The 16,824-nt window shown below is 42.5% G+C and overlaps 1 protein-coding gene across 1 annotated transcript in view; it reads left to right on the top strand.

Annotated features, from left to right (window-relative positions):
- KIAA0232 (KIAA0232 ortholog) overlaps positions 1-16,824 on the top strand; it is a 323,689-nt gene that overhangs the window by 200,053 nt on the left and 106,812 nt on the right. The window contains 4 exon segments of the mRNA XM_030192183.1: positions 2,954-3,552; positions 3,555-5,731; positions 5,733-5,829; positions 5,832-6,211. Of these exon segments, the coding sequence (XP_030048043.1) occupies positions 2,954-3,552; positions 3,555-5,731; positions 5,733-5,829; positions 5,832-6,211 (3,253 nt within the window).

Genomic DNA, 16,824 nt, shown 5'->3' with positions numbered 1-16,824 from the left:
AGCAGAGGATCGCAGGTGTTCTTGCCGGAGGGATAATCTTTTTGGAGAGAAGGTGGAAGATCTGGTTGACCAGATCAAGAAAAACACTGATGCTATGGCTTCTATCTCCCACCGGACGCCTTCTGCTACAACCACTTCATCTAGGAGGTATTTTGGTGGGTCACGGAGTGCTCCCTTTTCCTACTCTAGGCGTAGGTACACTCTGGCGTCTTCCTGGCCTACTCAGGCTCAGCCCCAGCACACTCATTCTCGTCAACAGCGTGCACCCAAGGCCCCTGCTACTCCCCAGCAAAAACCAGGGACGGCTTTTTGACTGGCTCCAGCAGAGCATAGCTGCCATAAAAGTGTCCGTGCTGGATGACCTGCTGGTTGGGGGGAGGTTAATGTTTTTTCACTAAAGGTGACCTCTCATAACCTCCGACCGGTGGGTTCTTCAAATAGTCTAGTTAGGATACACTCTAAATCTAGAATGCAAACCTCCAAATTGCCCACCAAGACCTCATTCATTCAGCTCTCAACATAAGCAGGTACTTGCAGAGGAACTCTCCACCTTTCTAAAGTCCCATGCGGTCGAACCCGTTCCACCAGAGGAAGAAGGGCTGGGATTCTATTCCAGGTACTTCCTTGTTCAAAAGAAAACAGGGAGGATGCGTCCCATCCTAGACCTAAGGGCCCTGAACAAATTCCTACTCCGAGAAAAGTTCAGGATGGTTTCCCTGGGCACCCTTCTTCCCATGATTCAAGAAAAAGATTGGCTATGCTTGCTGGACTTAAAGAATGCTTACACTCGTATTCTGATACTTCCAGCTCACAGGAAGTATCTTTGATTCCGGCTGGGAGCTCAGCGCTTTCAGCACTGCGTGCTGCCCTTTGACCTAGCGTCAGCTCCCAGAGTATTCACAAAATGCCTGCTAGAGGCTATCTGTTAATGCTGTGGTACAAAGTTCAAGTTTTAAAACTAAAGGGAAAAGACTTTGGAGATTAGTTGATAAAATTTGCTTTTTTATGTTTTTATTATCACTCACCTACAATTCCTCCTTTAAACCCCAATCCTTAAGTTCCCAAAGCACAAATCAAATTTGTGTTCACTTGCCAGAGAAATGTCCTCTTATCTCAGAACTTCTCAGAAAGAAAGCTCAGTGGAACCTTTCCTCGTTATGTAGTATTGAATCTAAGGAGTCTTTTTTAAACAGGCTCTTTGAAGCTAACTGAGCAACCTATGCATATTCTACTTCCCTACACCTCAATTAACACTTAATTGAGGTCACTGGATGTGCTACCTCTCCAGCAACCAAAGAACAGAAAATTAACTGCCTTTTAGAACAAGAGTTTTGGCTTTTCTACTGCTAGAAAAGGTTTCAGTTTAAAACTAAGGGAAAAATGCCAATTTCTAGAGACAATGGGGAAAGGGTTGTACACTATGGCAACTAGTTAATGCTTGCTTTTCTTTTTCTTTTTTTTGTTCCCCCCTTAATACTAAACTAGGTCCTGCTTGCTTCTCTCTCTCTCTCTCTCTTTCTCTTTCTCTGTCTCTCTCTCTTTCTCTCTCTCTTTATTCCCCCTTAGTATAACTAGATCCTGCAGTGCGTGCTAGAGGATCTGTTAACGCTGTGGTACAAAGTTTGAGTTTTAAAACTAAAGGGAAAAGACTTTGAGATTAGTTGATAAATTTTTGCTTTTTTATATTTTTACTAGTAAAAGAGGCCCATTCCTGAGCAAATGAAACGGGCGCTAGCAAGGTTTTCGTCGCCAACACCCTCCCTTCCTCCCTGGCCAACCCCTTCGTTGTTCTGCCATTGCTCTGCCCCCAACGTCATGATGTTTGCGAGGGCGGGGCCCGAAGCGATTTCCCACCCCCACCCCTGCCTCCCTCCCTGCCAACCCCTTCGTTGTTCTGCCATAGCTCCGCTCTTGAGGGCGGGGCCCGGAGCGATTTTGGTGGCTTCACCACCACGAACCTTTGAACCTTTTTGAAGGAAGTCAGGGCTTGTCTTCACTGACGTCAGTGTCCTCAGAACGTTGAGGGTGAGTTTTATTATAGTAGATTCTGCCTATCACTCGCCTACAATTCTTCCTTTAAACCCCAATCTTTAAATTCCCAAAGCACAAAGCAAAATAGTGTTCACTTACCAGAGAAATGTCCTCCTCTCTCAGAACTTCTCAGAAAGAAAGATTTATAGTTTTCAAATTGATGCAAATTTTACTCTGCATGTTACAATTTTGGGGTATTTAAATTGGTCAGAAATGTAACTTTTCCAGTTCCCTTCCTTGAAATTCATTTGTCACTGACTTCAAATCCATCAGTAGCTTTTCAATATGTTTGTAATATTGCTACTTGTGCATCTTGAGAAAAGAAAATGCACTTTTATTTTTCTATAGAAAGAAAGGCTGGGGTCATAAGAATAGCCATACTGGGTCAGACCAATGGTCCATCTAGCCCAGTATCCTGCTTACAACAGTGGCCAATCCAGGTCACAAGTACCTGGCAGAAACCCAGCAACATAATTTCTAACACTGTAATTTTTCATTTATGCGTTTTCCTAAAAAAAAAAAAAAAAAATTAAATACATAAATTTAGATTGAACACTGGAATTAAAAGTAAATATAGATGAACATCCATTTAGCAGTAAACATTAGGACCTTCAAATGACCCAGCATTTTTTTATTTTGATACTTATGGTTGATTGGATAATTTCTGCAGTGTTTTCCATGTGTTTGGAACTATGTGATACCATGTTATAAGAAATTGTTTTAATAGTAGGAAAATAAATTTTAGGCTAAAAGCATTACAGAAAACCTCTAGGGGTAATATTGCCAATTAAAAATACATGCTGTATAAAGGCTCTAAGTATACTCATTCCTTGTACTTTTCACTTAGAGATCAGGCAGGGTTTGAAGTCTTGATTACAGCATCAGACATGAATACATGTTAAATTTATTTTTTCATTTTCAGGTACTATGAAGCATTCCCACCACTTTCTGAAAAATCAGTTTGCCTGCAAGAAATTATGACTGTGTGGAACAAGTCCAAAGTTTGCTCTTACTCCAGCAGCTCCTCTTCCTCCACTGCTCCTCAAACCAGCACCAATACACCCTCTCCCAAGGATTGCAATAGTGAAAGTGAAACTACTAAAGATAAAAATAGTAAAGCTTCCAACACTGTACATGAGAAAACTGAACCAAGAAGCAGAAATGAGAACAAGTATAGCAATGGCACAGTTGAAGACAAACCTGTTTCATGCAAAAAGCAGGTTCGACATAGGCTTGATGGAAAGATTCGCCCTCGTTCCTGGTCTTCTGGTTCAAGTGAAGAAGGTTCAAGTTCAGGTGGTAATCAGTGTGAACAAAAAACATCAAAGTGTGTTAAAGGAAGGCACAAAACACGAGAAATAAGAAACAAAGGACGTGGTCAGAATAGACTTGCAACAAAGATTGGGGAAAAAGCAGAAAGAAAAAATGTTGGAAGTAGTAGCAGCAGTGGTGGATCGAATAAACAACTTTGCAAAAGGGGGAGAAGGCCATTAAAAGAACTACCAAGAAAAGATGACGGCAGTGAAGGAAATTATATTTGGAAAGTAGAAACGAAAAAGAATATAGAGAAGAGCCATTGTGGTATACTGAACCCATAGCAGAATATTTTGTTCCCCTAAGCAGAAAAAGCAAACTAGAGACTACATACCGAAAAAGACAAGATAAATGGGATATAACATCTGATGCAATTGATGATTTGTCTGAATCTGTGCATGGTCTTTGTATTAATAACCACAGTAGTCATAAAACATACCTCGCAGCAGGTACTTTCATTGATGGTCACTTTATAGAAATGCCTGCAGTAATGAATGAGGTTAATGACCTCATTGGGACCTCAAATTGTTCTCACCCTGAGGACAAATATTTGGATGATGTTCATCCCTCAGAATTAACACACTTCTATGAAGTAGATATTGATCAATCCATGTTGGATCCTGGTGCCTCTAATGAGATGCAAGGAGAAAGTCGAATTTTGAATATGATTCGACAGAAAAGTAAGGAGAACACTGACTTTGAGGCAGAATGTTGCATAGTATTAGATGGAATGGACTTGCAAGGGGAAAGTGCAATATGGACAGGTTCAACCGGCTCTGTTAGTGCTGAGGGGTTGTTTTTGCAAGACCTAAGTAATTTGGCTCAATTTTGGGAGTGCTATTCATCTTCAAGTTCTGGCGATGCAGATGGGGAGAGTTTTGGAGGGGACTCTCCTATTAAGTTCTCTCCGCTTTCGGAAAACTCAGTACTTGGTACAAACATACTTGTTGGCAATCAAGAGCTCTTTACAGATGTTAATGAAGGATCTGGTATCAACTCATGTTTTTCAGTGTTTGAGGTGCAATGCAGTAACTCTATTTTACCATTTTCATTTGATACGCTAAATGTAGGGAATGAAAATACAGAGTCTAGTGGCAGTGCTAGCTTGCTTGGAAAAACACAATCTCGATTGCTAATATGGACCAAAAATAGTGCCTTTGATGAAAATGAATATTGTTCTAATCTTTCAACAAGAACTTGTAGTCCATGGTCATATTCAGAAGAAACACGTTCAGACAATGAGACTTTAAACATTCAGCTTGATGAGTCTACACAGTTTAATGCTGAAGATATTAACTTTGTTGTTCCTAAAGTGTCTTCAAATTATTTAGAAGATGACATTCTGGACTTTTTGCAGGAAGATAACTGCTTGCAAAAAAATGGAACTTTAGGAGAAGTACCTACCCTTGTTTTCAAACAAAAATCTAAGCTAGAATCTGTGTGTGGTATCCCATTAGAACAAAAGAGTGATACAAAAGACTATAAAACTACAGACATGGGTAACAAGAGCATTCAGCATGAAGATAGCTACAGCTCAGGGGTTATTAAAGACATTTGGACAAACATAACAGAAACAAATTCCGTAGCAGTGCTACAAGTAGAAAGAATAGAAGATCCGTTGTTTCCAGCTGATGTAAATTACTGCTGCTGTTTGGATGCTGAAACAAATATTGAAACCTGTCAAGATCCTAATAAGGCTGTGCAGAGATCAGAGTATCATCTCTGGGAAGGTCAGAAAGATAAAATGGAGAAGAGAGCAGTTGTCACAAACGAGCTATCAAAGGTTGACGGTGGAGATTATACTACTCCATCAAAACCTTGGGACATAAACCAAGATAAAGAAAATACATTTATACTTGGTGGAGTATATGGAGAGCTCAAAACATTTAGTAGTGATAGAGAGTGGGCAGTGGTTCCGCCCAATGAAACAAAAGGAAGCTTATTGCAATGTGCAACTTCTGATGTAGTGACAATAGCAGGAACAGATGTATTTATGACCCCAGGAAACAGCTGTGCACCAGGGCATAGACAGTTATGGAGACCATTTGTTTCATTTGAACAAAATGATCAATCCAAGAGTGGAGATAATGGGTTAAATAAAGGTTTTTCTTTTGTCTTCCATGAAGACTTACTAGGAGCCTGTAATAGCTTTCCAGCTGAAGAGCCAGGACTTGAATATTCGTTTTCTTCCTTTGACTTAAACAATCCATTTTCACAAGTTCTTCACGTAGAATGCTCATTTGAACCTGAAGGAATTGCATCCTATAGCCCTAGTTTCAAACCTAAATCTATACTCTGTTCTGATTCTGATAGTGAAGTTTTTCATCCCAAGTTATGTAGTGATAAACGCAGTATAGGGGCAATACGGATTTCTCCAAGGACTCATTTTCCGCCCAATTTCTGCATCTGAACTGTCTCCTGGTGATGGTAGTGAATCCGAATTTGATTCTGAAAAAGATGAGGTACATGTCCCCGCAGTCTCTCAGGGGATACGTTTGAGAATCCACAAGCTGATCTCAAACCACTGGAAGAAGATGCTGAAAAAGAAGGACATTACTACGGAAAGTTGGAACTTGAGTCTGGAAAATTCCTTCCAAGTCTGAAAAAGTCTGGGATGGAGAAAAGTGCACAGACTTCATTAGATTCCCAGGAAGAAGCTACTGGAATTTTGGCAGTAAAACAGGAAGATCAGCTTTTAGGCTGCAAGATGAATGCATCTCAAGAAAAGAGGGAAATAAAGAACTCTGCAGTAATTTGTAATATATTGGAGCCATGTAAAGAAATAAGCAAGCCTTGCAATTGCAATGATGATTGCTACTTTACTACATATAAGGATAGCCCTCTTTCTACAAGAGGGATAGAAGAGGTATGTTTGAGTTTATTAATGGTTTTATGCTGTTTCAGTAGTATTTGGAAAAGGTAACTTTGCTAAGGTTTAATTCTCTTAGACAATCTCTTTGGTACTTGCTCTTACAATATACTACCACATAAACGCTAATAGGAGCAAGTTCTTACTACTGTTTTGATAACTGCAATGTTAGAGGAAAAGACTTCAGACTCTCGGTCACAGCTGTTAGCACTTAAAACTAAAATAGCTGACCGCTCGGCTCTGCGTGTCTGATAATTAGTTCACGCTGGCAAGAATCCTCATTAGTCATAAAAACCTCTTGCACACCGGCTTATCAATTCCATATATTTGCTCGTTGTGCGACAACTATGAAAGTACTTAGCTGTGGTTTTGTGCTGGGGCAAATCCAACTTGTCCGCACCCGACTGCGAGCTCCCGCTTCGCTCTTTGCTTCTTAAGGAGCCGGACTAACTAGCCCTTCTCAGCACCTACAACAGTACAGCAAAATATAATTAAATCAGTTATCTTCTGATAGAGGAGAGTAAACGGAAAACTCACATACTCAGGGAACGAAGGAGCACCTTCCAAGACCACCAGCTTTCTCCATTATAATTGCTCCTGCTGAACAGGAAGTATTTAAACTACTTCCTGTACGCTCTAAACCTCTCATGCTGCAGGGCTAAATTTAAAGGGCAATACTCTGGCATTGATCACATAAATCTTAAAGGAACGCTTTCCACTCTACTGTTTAAACCTTCTGGCATTAAGGATCTAAGTCTATAGATCCAACGCTGTTCTCTTTGTATTAGCTGACGGTTGCGATCCCCCCCCCTCTTATATTAGCTGGAATATGATCCAATATTACACATCTAAGATCTTCAAATTTATGAGAATACTCAACACAATGTTGGACCAGGGGGGGCATCCATACGAGAATATTTCAGATTATGCTTATGATCGCTCAATCTGTTCTTCAGGGAGCGTGTCGTTTTACTGACATATACTTTACAGCATGGGCATATCACTATATACACCACGTGGTTTGACTCACAATCTGTAGCATATTTAGGATGATACTCTCGTCCATCCACTGGATTTTGAAACACTTGTGTCCTCATCATCTGGGGACAAAATATGCATTTGGTACATGGTCGATGACCTAGATTTCCTTCACTCGGACAAATACAAAGAGAACAGCGTTGGATCTATAGACTTAGATCCTTAATGCCAGAAGGTTTAAACAGTAGAGTAGAGTGGAAAGCGTTCCTTTAAGATTTATGTGATCAATGCCAGAGTATTGCCCTTTAAATTTAGCCCTGCAGCATGAGAGGTTTAGAGCGTACAGGAAGTAGTTTAAATACTTCCTGTTCAGCAGGAGCAATTATAATGGAGAAAGCTGGTGGTCTTGGAAGGTGCTCCTTCGTTCCCTGAGTATGTGAGTTTTCCGATTACTCTCCTCTATCAGAAGATAACTGATTTAATTATATTTTGCTGTACTGTTGTAGATGCTGAGAAGGGCTAGTTAGTCCAGCTCCTTAAGAAGCAAAGAGCGAAGTGGGAGCTCGCCGTCAGGTGCGGACAAGTTGGATTTGCCCCAGCACAAAACCACAGCTAAGTACTTACATAGTTGTCACACAACGAGCAAATATATGGAATTGATAAGCCTACTACTACTACTACTATTTAGCATTTCTATAGCGCTACAAAGCATACGCAGCGCTGCACAAACATAGAAGAAAGACAGTCCCTTGCCGGTGTGCAAGAGGTTTTTATGACTAATGAGGATTCTTGCCAGCGTGAACTGATTATCAGACACGCAGAGCTGAGCGGTCAGCTATTTTAGTTTTAAGTGCTAACAGCTGTGACCGAGAGTCTGAAGTCTTTTCCTCTAATAACATTGCAGTTATCAAAATAGTAGTAAGACTGGCTCCTATTAGCGTTTATAAGGTTTAATTCTGCATTCTACTGTTTGAAACTTTTTAGATCTGTGGTTCCCAAATCTGGATTCAGGACCTTCCTCTAGCAGGTCTTTTTTTTTTTTTTTTTTTTTTGGGGGGGGGGGGGGGGGGTGGTTCATAATCAAAAATTTGCAAATTTTGATTTATTTTAATTAGTAATGCAGCTATCTCAAATATTGTATAATGAAAATTTGATGGAGGGGGTGAGGAGACAATCTACAGAAAGGTCTTTATGCTGGATTTAGGAGCTGCTGCTTCTCCTTGCCTCTACTAGTGACACAAATGGAATGTTGTTTACATCATTTTCTAGGATGGTGAAGACTTCAAAATGCTTATGTAACTAAATGTATTACCAAATAGCACTTGCTACTTTATGGTAGTGATTCTTTATAATGGAAAACTTATTTTTTGTGTGTGCAGAATGTATATTTAACTCTCCATTGTTGGGCATGTTCCTGTTTTCCTGCCTCCACTTTTACAATTTACAAAAATTAGCATAAACTACCATATGTGTAAATATCAATTTCATTTTTCTTTTTAAAAAGCTGAGGGGAAACAGAGCTAACCAAGTACTTGAGCATAGGTAACTCTTTTTTTGAGTTGCGTGAGTTGTCAGTCAGACAGGGTGATAACTAACTTGGACATTTTCTAGGAGTTTCTTGACATGCTTGCTTCATGTTGTTTAACTCACATACATGAGAAACAGGACACTATATCTAACTTTAATGTTTTCCCAGTTCAGCTCTCAATGGTCATAATCTGCTTTTCATTAGTTTTCTTCAAAATCATTCTCTTCTCTTTCCATCTTCTTCTAGCTGCTTAGATGACTCTTCCCAATCCTGTTCCTTTAGGCTAATAGTTGAGTTGCAACTGGCTGCAATAAATTTAGTTAAATTACACAGTTACCCAGAGATTCTTAAAGTTTATAAACTCCACTCTTGGCCAAACCAAAGCCAATTAAATTAACAAAATCATGGCAGCATCAAAGTATACCAATGGAATAGGTGTTTGTGCTAACAAAAAGAAGAGTGATCAACTTTTAAACAGAGGATGGGGAACTCAGCCAGTCACTCAGTAACACATGGTTTAGCGTGAGTTATCTTTGAAAGATACTAACAAAACAAGGAAGTTATTGCATCCTCTACATGAATGTTCTAAAGGCAAAAGTAGCCCACATGCCTTATCTAAAGAGCACATACAATAAAACAGTCGTAGAGTTAAAAATCACAATGTCCAATTTATTCACAATGTAGAAACAATACATAAATAATAAAAGCTCGACATGACCATGTTTCGCCCTTTTAAGGGCTGCATCAGGGGCTTGTTAAAATACCCAGAGGTGTTGTCCGAGTATCACCTGGCTAAAAAATTTCTCTCATAAGTAGCAGCAGCGTGTGGGATTCACCACACACTGCTGCAGCTTATGAAGTGGCGAAACATGGCTGTGTCAGGCTTTTAATTATTTATGAATGTAGCACACATGAGTTTATCTTGTTGGGCAGACTGGATAGACCGTGCAAGTCTTTTTCTGCCATCTACTATGTTACTATGTATTGTTTTTACATGGTGAATAAATGGGACATTGTGGTTTTTTATCTCTATGATCTGCTGTTTTATTGTCTCTGCTGGATCTTGTGGATCATTTGCCTATTTGTTTTTTATTATCTAAAGAGCAAACAGTTTTATCAAACTTATATACAACTATCTCGGAACCTAGCTGACAAAACCGGTTAACATCTAAAATATAGAATAACAAATTCCCACATAAAATTAGTATTTTCACCCAACATACATATGAAAATTCACACAATATCCTTTATAATACAGTTGTACAATCATGCATGTCCCCTTTTCTTTTAACATGTACTTACCCTTTCTTTTTGCCCTGAGGGTTGGAGAATCCTTGAGTTGTTTTCTAAACGGTGTAAAACTTGCACAAGCCGAAATTTATCATATGGGGCAGCTGTCGAAATGCTCTTATCCAAGTGGATGGCATGTTAACCATGTGCCTTGTGATGAGCATAATGCCAGATCCAGACAACAGCTCAGCTTATTACTTAGCACCCCAAAGATGGCACTGTGTAATGTTTTATGCTTAAACCACTTCACTCCTTACTGAACTGACAACCGGTGCTGCTTCTGTAGTGCTTGGACATACACTCTTCTGTTTCTATTAGAAATCTTGCCATTGGTGATATGATACAGACGTTTAAATATTTGAAAGGTATTAATCCACAAATGAACCTTTTCCGGAGACAGGAAGGTGGTAGAACTAGAGGACATGAATTAAGTTTGAAGGGGGGCAGACTCAGGACTAATGTCAGGAAGTATTTTTTCACGGTGAGGGTGGTGGAGATATGTATTCCGCAGCCTAGTACAATCAATGGTGCTAAGTCATCTAGACTACTGCAATGCCATTTATGCTGAATGTAAAGAACAAATCATTAAGAAGCTTCAAACCGCTCAAAACACAGCAGCCAGACTCATATTTGGGAAAGCGAAATACGAAAGCGCCAATCCCCTAAGAGAAAAACTACACTGGCTCCCACTAAAAGAACGAATTACGTTCAAAGTTTGCACCCTGGTCCACAAGGTCATCTACAGGGAAGCCCCGACCTACATGTCAGACCTTATAGACATGCCTACCAGGAATGCAAAAAGATCATCATGCACATTCCTCAATCTCCACTATCCTAACTGTAAAGGGCTAAAATATAAAACCACATACGCGACCAGTTTCTCATACATCTGCACGCAGTTATGGAACGCACTACCAAAGGCCATAAAAACAACGCAAGATCTAACCAACTTCCGAAAGCTACTGAAAACAGATCTGTTCAAGATGGCATACCATAAACATCCATCTTAAATACTAAATAATAACATTATACACAATTTATACAAAACTGACCTTTTATCGCATGTCTGCTTAAACCCTTTCTATTATTGATCAAGCACTACCACTTTAAACCTTACGTTGAATAGGGTCTTTCTAGAGCCAATGACCTAATGTATGTTACAATCCAATTTATTACTCAGAAACCTTCATGCTCTCTGGACTTAAAGGATGCTTACACTCACATCTCGATACTCCCAGCTCACAGGAGGCATCTTCGATTTCGGCTAGGAACACAGCACTTTCAGTACTGTGTACTGCCTTTTGGCCCGGCATCTGTGCCCAGAATGGTTACCAAATGCCTAGCGGTAGTCACAGTGTCGCTATGCAGACTGGGAGTGCATGTGTTATCTTATCTCGACGATTGGCTGGTGAAGAGCACCTCTGAGGAGGGTGCTCTGGAGTCCATGCGAATGACTATTCGGGTGCTAGAGCTACTGGGGTTCATCATATATTATCCCAAGTCCCATCTCACCCCAGTCCAAAAATTGGAATTCATTGGAGCCTTGTTGAACACTGACAGCTCGAGCTTACCTTCCCGAGGCAAGGGCGGACAACCTTCTGTCCCTGGTGTCCATGGTTCGAGCATCCCAGCAGGTCACGGCTCGGCAGATGTTGAGACTTCTGGGGCACATGGCCTCTACAGGTCATGTAACTCCCATGGCACGTCTACATATGAGATCAGCTCAGTGGACCCTAGCATCCCAGTGGTTTCAAGCTGTGGGGGATCTAGAAGATGTAGTCCAACTGTCCATCAGCTTTTGGAATTCTCTTCAGTGGTGGATGATTTGATCCAATTTGACCATGGGGCGACCATTCCAAGTTCCTCAGCCACAGAAAGTGCTGATGATGGATGCATCTCTCCTGGGGTGGGGAGCTCATGTAGATGGGCTCCACACTCAGGGAGCCTGGTCCTTTCAGGAAAAAGGTCTGCAGATCAACCACCTGGAATTAAGAGCGATCTGGAATGCTCTAAAGGCTTTCAGAGATCGGCTGTCCAACCAAGTCATCTTAATTCAGACAGACAATCAGGTTGCCATGTACTACACCCACAAGCAGGGGGGGCACCGGATCTTGCCCTCTGTGTCAGGAAGCTGTTCAGATGTGGCTTTGGGCACGCCGTCACGGCATGTTTCTCCAAGCCTCTTATCTGGCAAGTGTAAACAACAGTCTGGCCGACAGACTGATCAGGATAATGCAACCTCACGAGTGGTCTCTAAACATGGGCGTAGTCCGCAAGATCTTCCGAGCGTGGGGCACCCCCTTGGTGGATCTTTTTGCCACTCAGATCAATCACAAGGTCCCTCAGTTCTGTTCCAGGCTTCAGGCCCACGACAGACTAGCGTCAGATGCCTTTCTCCTGCATTGGGGGACAGGCCTTCTGTATGCGTATCCTCCCATACCTCTAGTAGGGAAGACTTTGCTGAAACTCAAGCAAGACTGTGGAACCATGATCCTGATAGCACCTTTCTGACCGCGTCAGATTTGATTTCCTCCTCTTCTGGAATTGTCCTCCAAAGAACCGTGGAGATTGGAGTGTTTTCCAATCTTCATCACTCAGAACGAGGGGTCACTTCCTCATCCCAACCTCCAGTCTCTGGTTCTCACGGCCTGGATGTTGAGAGCTTAGAATTCGCCTCCTTGGGTCTTTCAGAGGGTGTCTCCCGAGTCTTGCTTGCTTCCAGGGAAAGATTCCACAAAGATGTGTTACTCTTTTAAATGGAGGAGGTTTGCTGTCTGGTGTGACAGCAAGGCCCTAGATCCTCTTTCTTGTCCTACAGAAACCCTGCTTGAATACCTTCTGCATTTGTCAGTTTGGTCTCAAGACCAACTCCGTAAGGGTTCACCTTAGTGCGATTAGTGCTTATCACCGCTGTGTAGAGGGTAAGCCTATCTCTGGACAACCTTTAGTTGTTCGCTTCATGAGAGGTTTGCTTTTCTTAAAGCCCCCTGTCAAACCTCAACGTCGTTCTCACCCAGCTGATGAAAGCTCCTCTTGAGCCACTGAATTCCTGCCATCTGAAGTACTTGACCTGGAAGGACATTTTCTTGGTGGCAGTTACTTCAGCTCGTAGAGTCAGTGAGCTTCAGGCCTTGGTAGTGCATGCACCTTATATCAAGTTTCATCACAACAGAGTAGTCCTCCACACGCACCCTAAGTTCTTGCCAAAGGTGGTGTCAGAGTTCCATCTGAACCAGTCAGTTGTCTTGCCAACATTCTTTCCCCCTCCTCATACCCGCTCTGGCGAAAGCAGTTTGCACACCTTGGACTGCAAGAAGTCATTGGCCTTTTACGTAGAGCAGACCTTTAAGCCCTTTAGACAGTTGTGTGTCTCTTTTGATCCCAACAGGAGGGGAGTCGCCATCGTGAAAACGTACAATCTCCAATTGGCTGGCAGATTGCATATCCTTCACTTATGCCTAAGCTGGGCTGACTCTGGAGGGCCATGTCACGGCTCATAATGTTAGAGCCATGGCTGCGTCAGTGGCTCACTTAAAGTCAGCCTCCATTGAGGAGATTTGCAAGGCTGCAACGTGGTCATCAGTCCACACATTCACATCTCACTACTGCCTCCAGCAGGATACCTGACGCGACAGTCGGTTTGGGCAGTTGGTGCTGCAGAATCAGTTCAGGGTTTAGAATTCAACTTCACCCCCCTAGACCCAGTTTTGTTTTGTTCCAGGCTGCACTCTGTTGTTTATGTTTTCAGGTCAATCTCAGTTATGTCCTCGCCGTTGCAAGGCCCAATTGACCAATGTTCATTGTTTTGAGTGAGCCTGGGTGCTAGGAATACCCCACATGTGAGAACGTCCTCGGAGAAAGCGAAGATACATACCTGTAGCAGGTATTCTCCAAGGACAGCAGGCTGGTTGTTCTCACAAACCCGCCCACCTCCCCTTTGGAGTTGTTGTTTGTTGTTTATTTGCTTTTTGATTAAACTGAGCGGGAACGCTCACATGACGGGCGGGAAGACGGCCGCGCATGCGTGGTGCGCGCTGCACGCACGCCAGAAGACTCTGGAAAGATTTTATTATATTTTGCTTGCAAAATTGCTGTCCGATTCCCGGGCCAACATGGACGTCAACCCACATGTGAGAACAATCAGCCTGCTGTCCTCGGGGAAAATACCTGCTACAGGTATGTATCTTCGCTTTTTCTTTCACCTTCATGTCAGTTTTGGTTTTACTTTTGTTTTCAGTGGCTGCCGAAGTTGTTAAAAACTGGTCCCACTGTGGGAAGCGGGGAGCAGCATAGGGGCAGTGTCCGGGTGATTGTGCAGGCTGTCCTTTAGCAGAAGGGGCTGTATTCGGGGAGGCCTCCTTAGTTTCCCATGCAAGAGAGATGCAGACTCATTATGTTCATGGGGCTGAAAGGGATCCAGCAGCCTTTTTTTACAGCAGCGCAATTTGGGAGCAGCACTGCTGGCGGCTCCTTTACCAGACACTGCTTCAGAGGTCCTTATACACATATCAGCCGCAGTAGGGGTTTCTCCAGGGCTGTGGTCTTCTGACCCCCCCTCCCCCCTTTCGAGTTCATTCTGCTGCTCCTTAATTCCTATATGTTGCAGAAGTCTGGTAGTGAAACTGACAGTTCCTTTATAGCTCAGCCTTTGGAAATTTTTGGCTTGTTCCTTATTGATGTACCCTGCCCCAAGAGGAGATAATTGCACTCCAGCTCTGAAGTAGGGTGTATTGCTCCCCGTCGTGCTGTCAATCTGAGAGAGTCATGTAAGGGCAGTCCTTTTCTGAACATTTGCAAGAAGAATTGGAGGAGGGGGAGCTATTTGCAGAAGAATATGATGATCCCACAGTGGTGCAGGTTTTTCATAAGGGAATAGTTGCTTTCTTTTATACCTGAGGATCTCCAGGTTCTTAATATTTCTTCTGATCCTGCTATACCTGCATCTGCTAATCTTTTAAAATGGGAAGCACTAGAATACTGCTTCAGTATTTTTTCCAGTGCATGAGGCCATGCAGTAAGTCATTTTTGCTCATTGGGTCACCCCAGATATTTCCCTTCGAGTGACAGTGGCTGTCATGTCTTTACCCAATTTCCACGCCTGAAATGAAAAAGCAACGTTTGCCTAAATGGATTCCTTCCATGTCCACGAAGGTTCCCAGTGGCTTTAAGCACTGTACCTGGTGCAATCGGACAATCTCTGGGAAAGACGCTCATTCTTGGTGTCTTCAGTGTCTCTGGCCTGACCATAGCTTCATTAACGGTGTCTTCGCATGAAGAAGAGAACCCAGATTTCCAGAGAGGGAGGATTTTTTGTAGCCGTCAGGTTCCTCAGCATCTACATCGACGTCGAACCTTGCATCGGGAGTGTTGGTAAACATGGCTGCTGTTAGACCCTTGGACACTGGGAACAATGAAGCATCAAGTGGGTCTCCACCTGCGTCCAGGTCTCCTGCTGTGCAGGACCCCCGGGACCGTCCATTGACAAGGCGACGTGTTGAAAGATCTTGGCCGGGACACTTACGACACTTTTGACGTGGCATCCAGGATTTCTGCTCAGAGTATAGCAATGTCAGACTCTTGTGGTTGCATGTTTCTGACTTGGAACATTCTGTTCAGCAGAGGTTGGCGGATGCCCCATGCCTGGGGATAACATTTTGGAGAGAAGAAAATATTCAAGGGACCACTTTATGGGCTTAGCCAACTCTGTAATCTATATTGAATTGCCTTCAGTAAGCCCGCACCTTTATACATGACCACCAAAGATGTCCCATGGTTCCTATCTGTCCACACGCCCTCCAACACAATGGTGAAACCACAGGGAACATGTGGTGAAGGCAGGCTGGAGTAAGGTACCACCTATATACAACTTTTACTACATTTTCTTTGAGGAACAGAGAGAGAAATCCTTTGTAAAGCATTTTCAAGCAAATTCCACTCATCTTCCCCCAGCGTCACCCATAATTTCTGATGCCAACGCAGCCAGTGCTGCATGTGGGGCTGCATTTGCCTATGTTGATAATCATGCAAACAAGAGATGAGACCCCCTCGTCCCCTTGGAGTCTACACAAAAGTCTTCAAGATAGGAGTCTTCTCGAAGCACCTTAGCCTTTATTTCAGCAGCAGAAAGAAAATGTTTTAATTGAGCATAAGCAAAAAATTCAGTTGGTAAAATTGCAAATTTCTCAGCCAAGGCATCAAAAGGAATGAAGACTTCACCATCAAAAAGTTGGCCCCAAGTCTCAAGGCCCAAGGTAAACCATCTAGAAAAATGCCCTAATTCTAGGCCAGGAGGAAAAAGTGGGTTATATATTATTGGTGTAAGTCTAGATAAAACTGAGTCAGGCTTGGCAAAGAGACCATCCCAATAGTAAAAGATCACCTTAATTGATGGGCACACGTCCCTGCTCATAGCACGATAACGCGGAAGCCACATTAATGAGTGTAGCAGGCAAGAACCAACCGAAGCCTGCTCTAAAGCTATCCACAACTTTTGCGGGCTAGCATGAAACCATTTGAGAGCAGAGCGAGCTTGTGCTGCCTTATAATACCAATAAATATTGGGAACGCCCAGGCCTTCTTTTTTGGTCCCGATAAAGTAGAGATCTGGGGAGTCGAGACCGTTTATTAGACCGTATAAAACGGAGAAGGTGATTCTGTATCCCCGAAATAAAATTGTGTGATAAACGGAGAGGGAGGACCTGAAAAAGATACATCAAACGTGGCAACACATTCATTTTCAAAGTCACTATTCTGCCAAACCATGATTTCTAAAGTACCCCAGGCCTCCAAATGCTTATATAATTTCCACAACAGG

Source organism: Microcaecilia unicolor, chromosome 2 (genome assembly GCF_901765095.1).
Source record: "Microcaecilia unicolor chromosome 2, aMicUni1.1, whole genome shotgun sequence".
Lineage (NCBI taxonomy): Eukaryota > Metazoa > Chordata > Amphibia > Gymnophiona > Siphonopidae > Microcaecilia > Microcaecilia unicolor.
The sequence above is the reverse complement of the archived record's forward strand: the minus strand, read 5'-3'. Positions and strand labels throughout refer to the sequence as shown.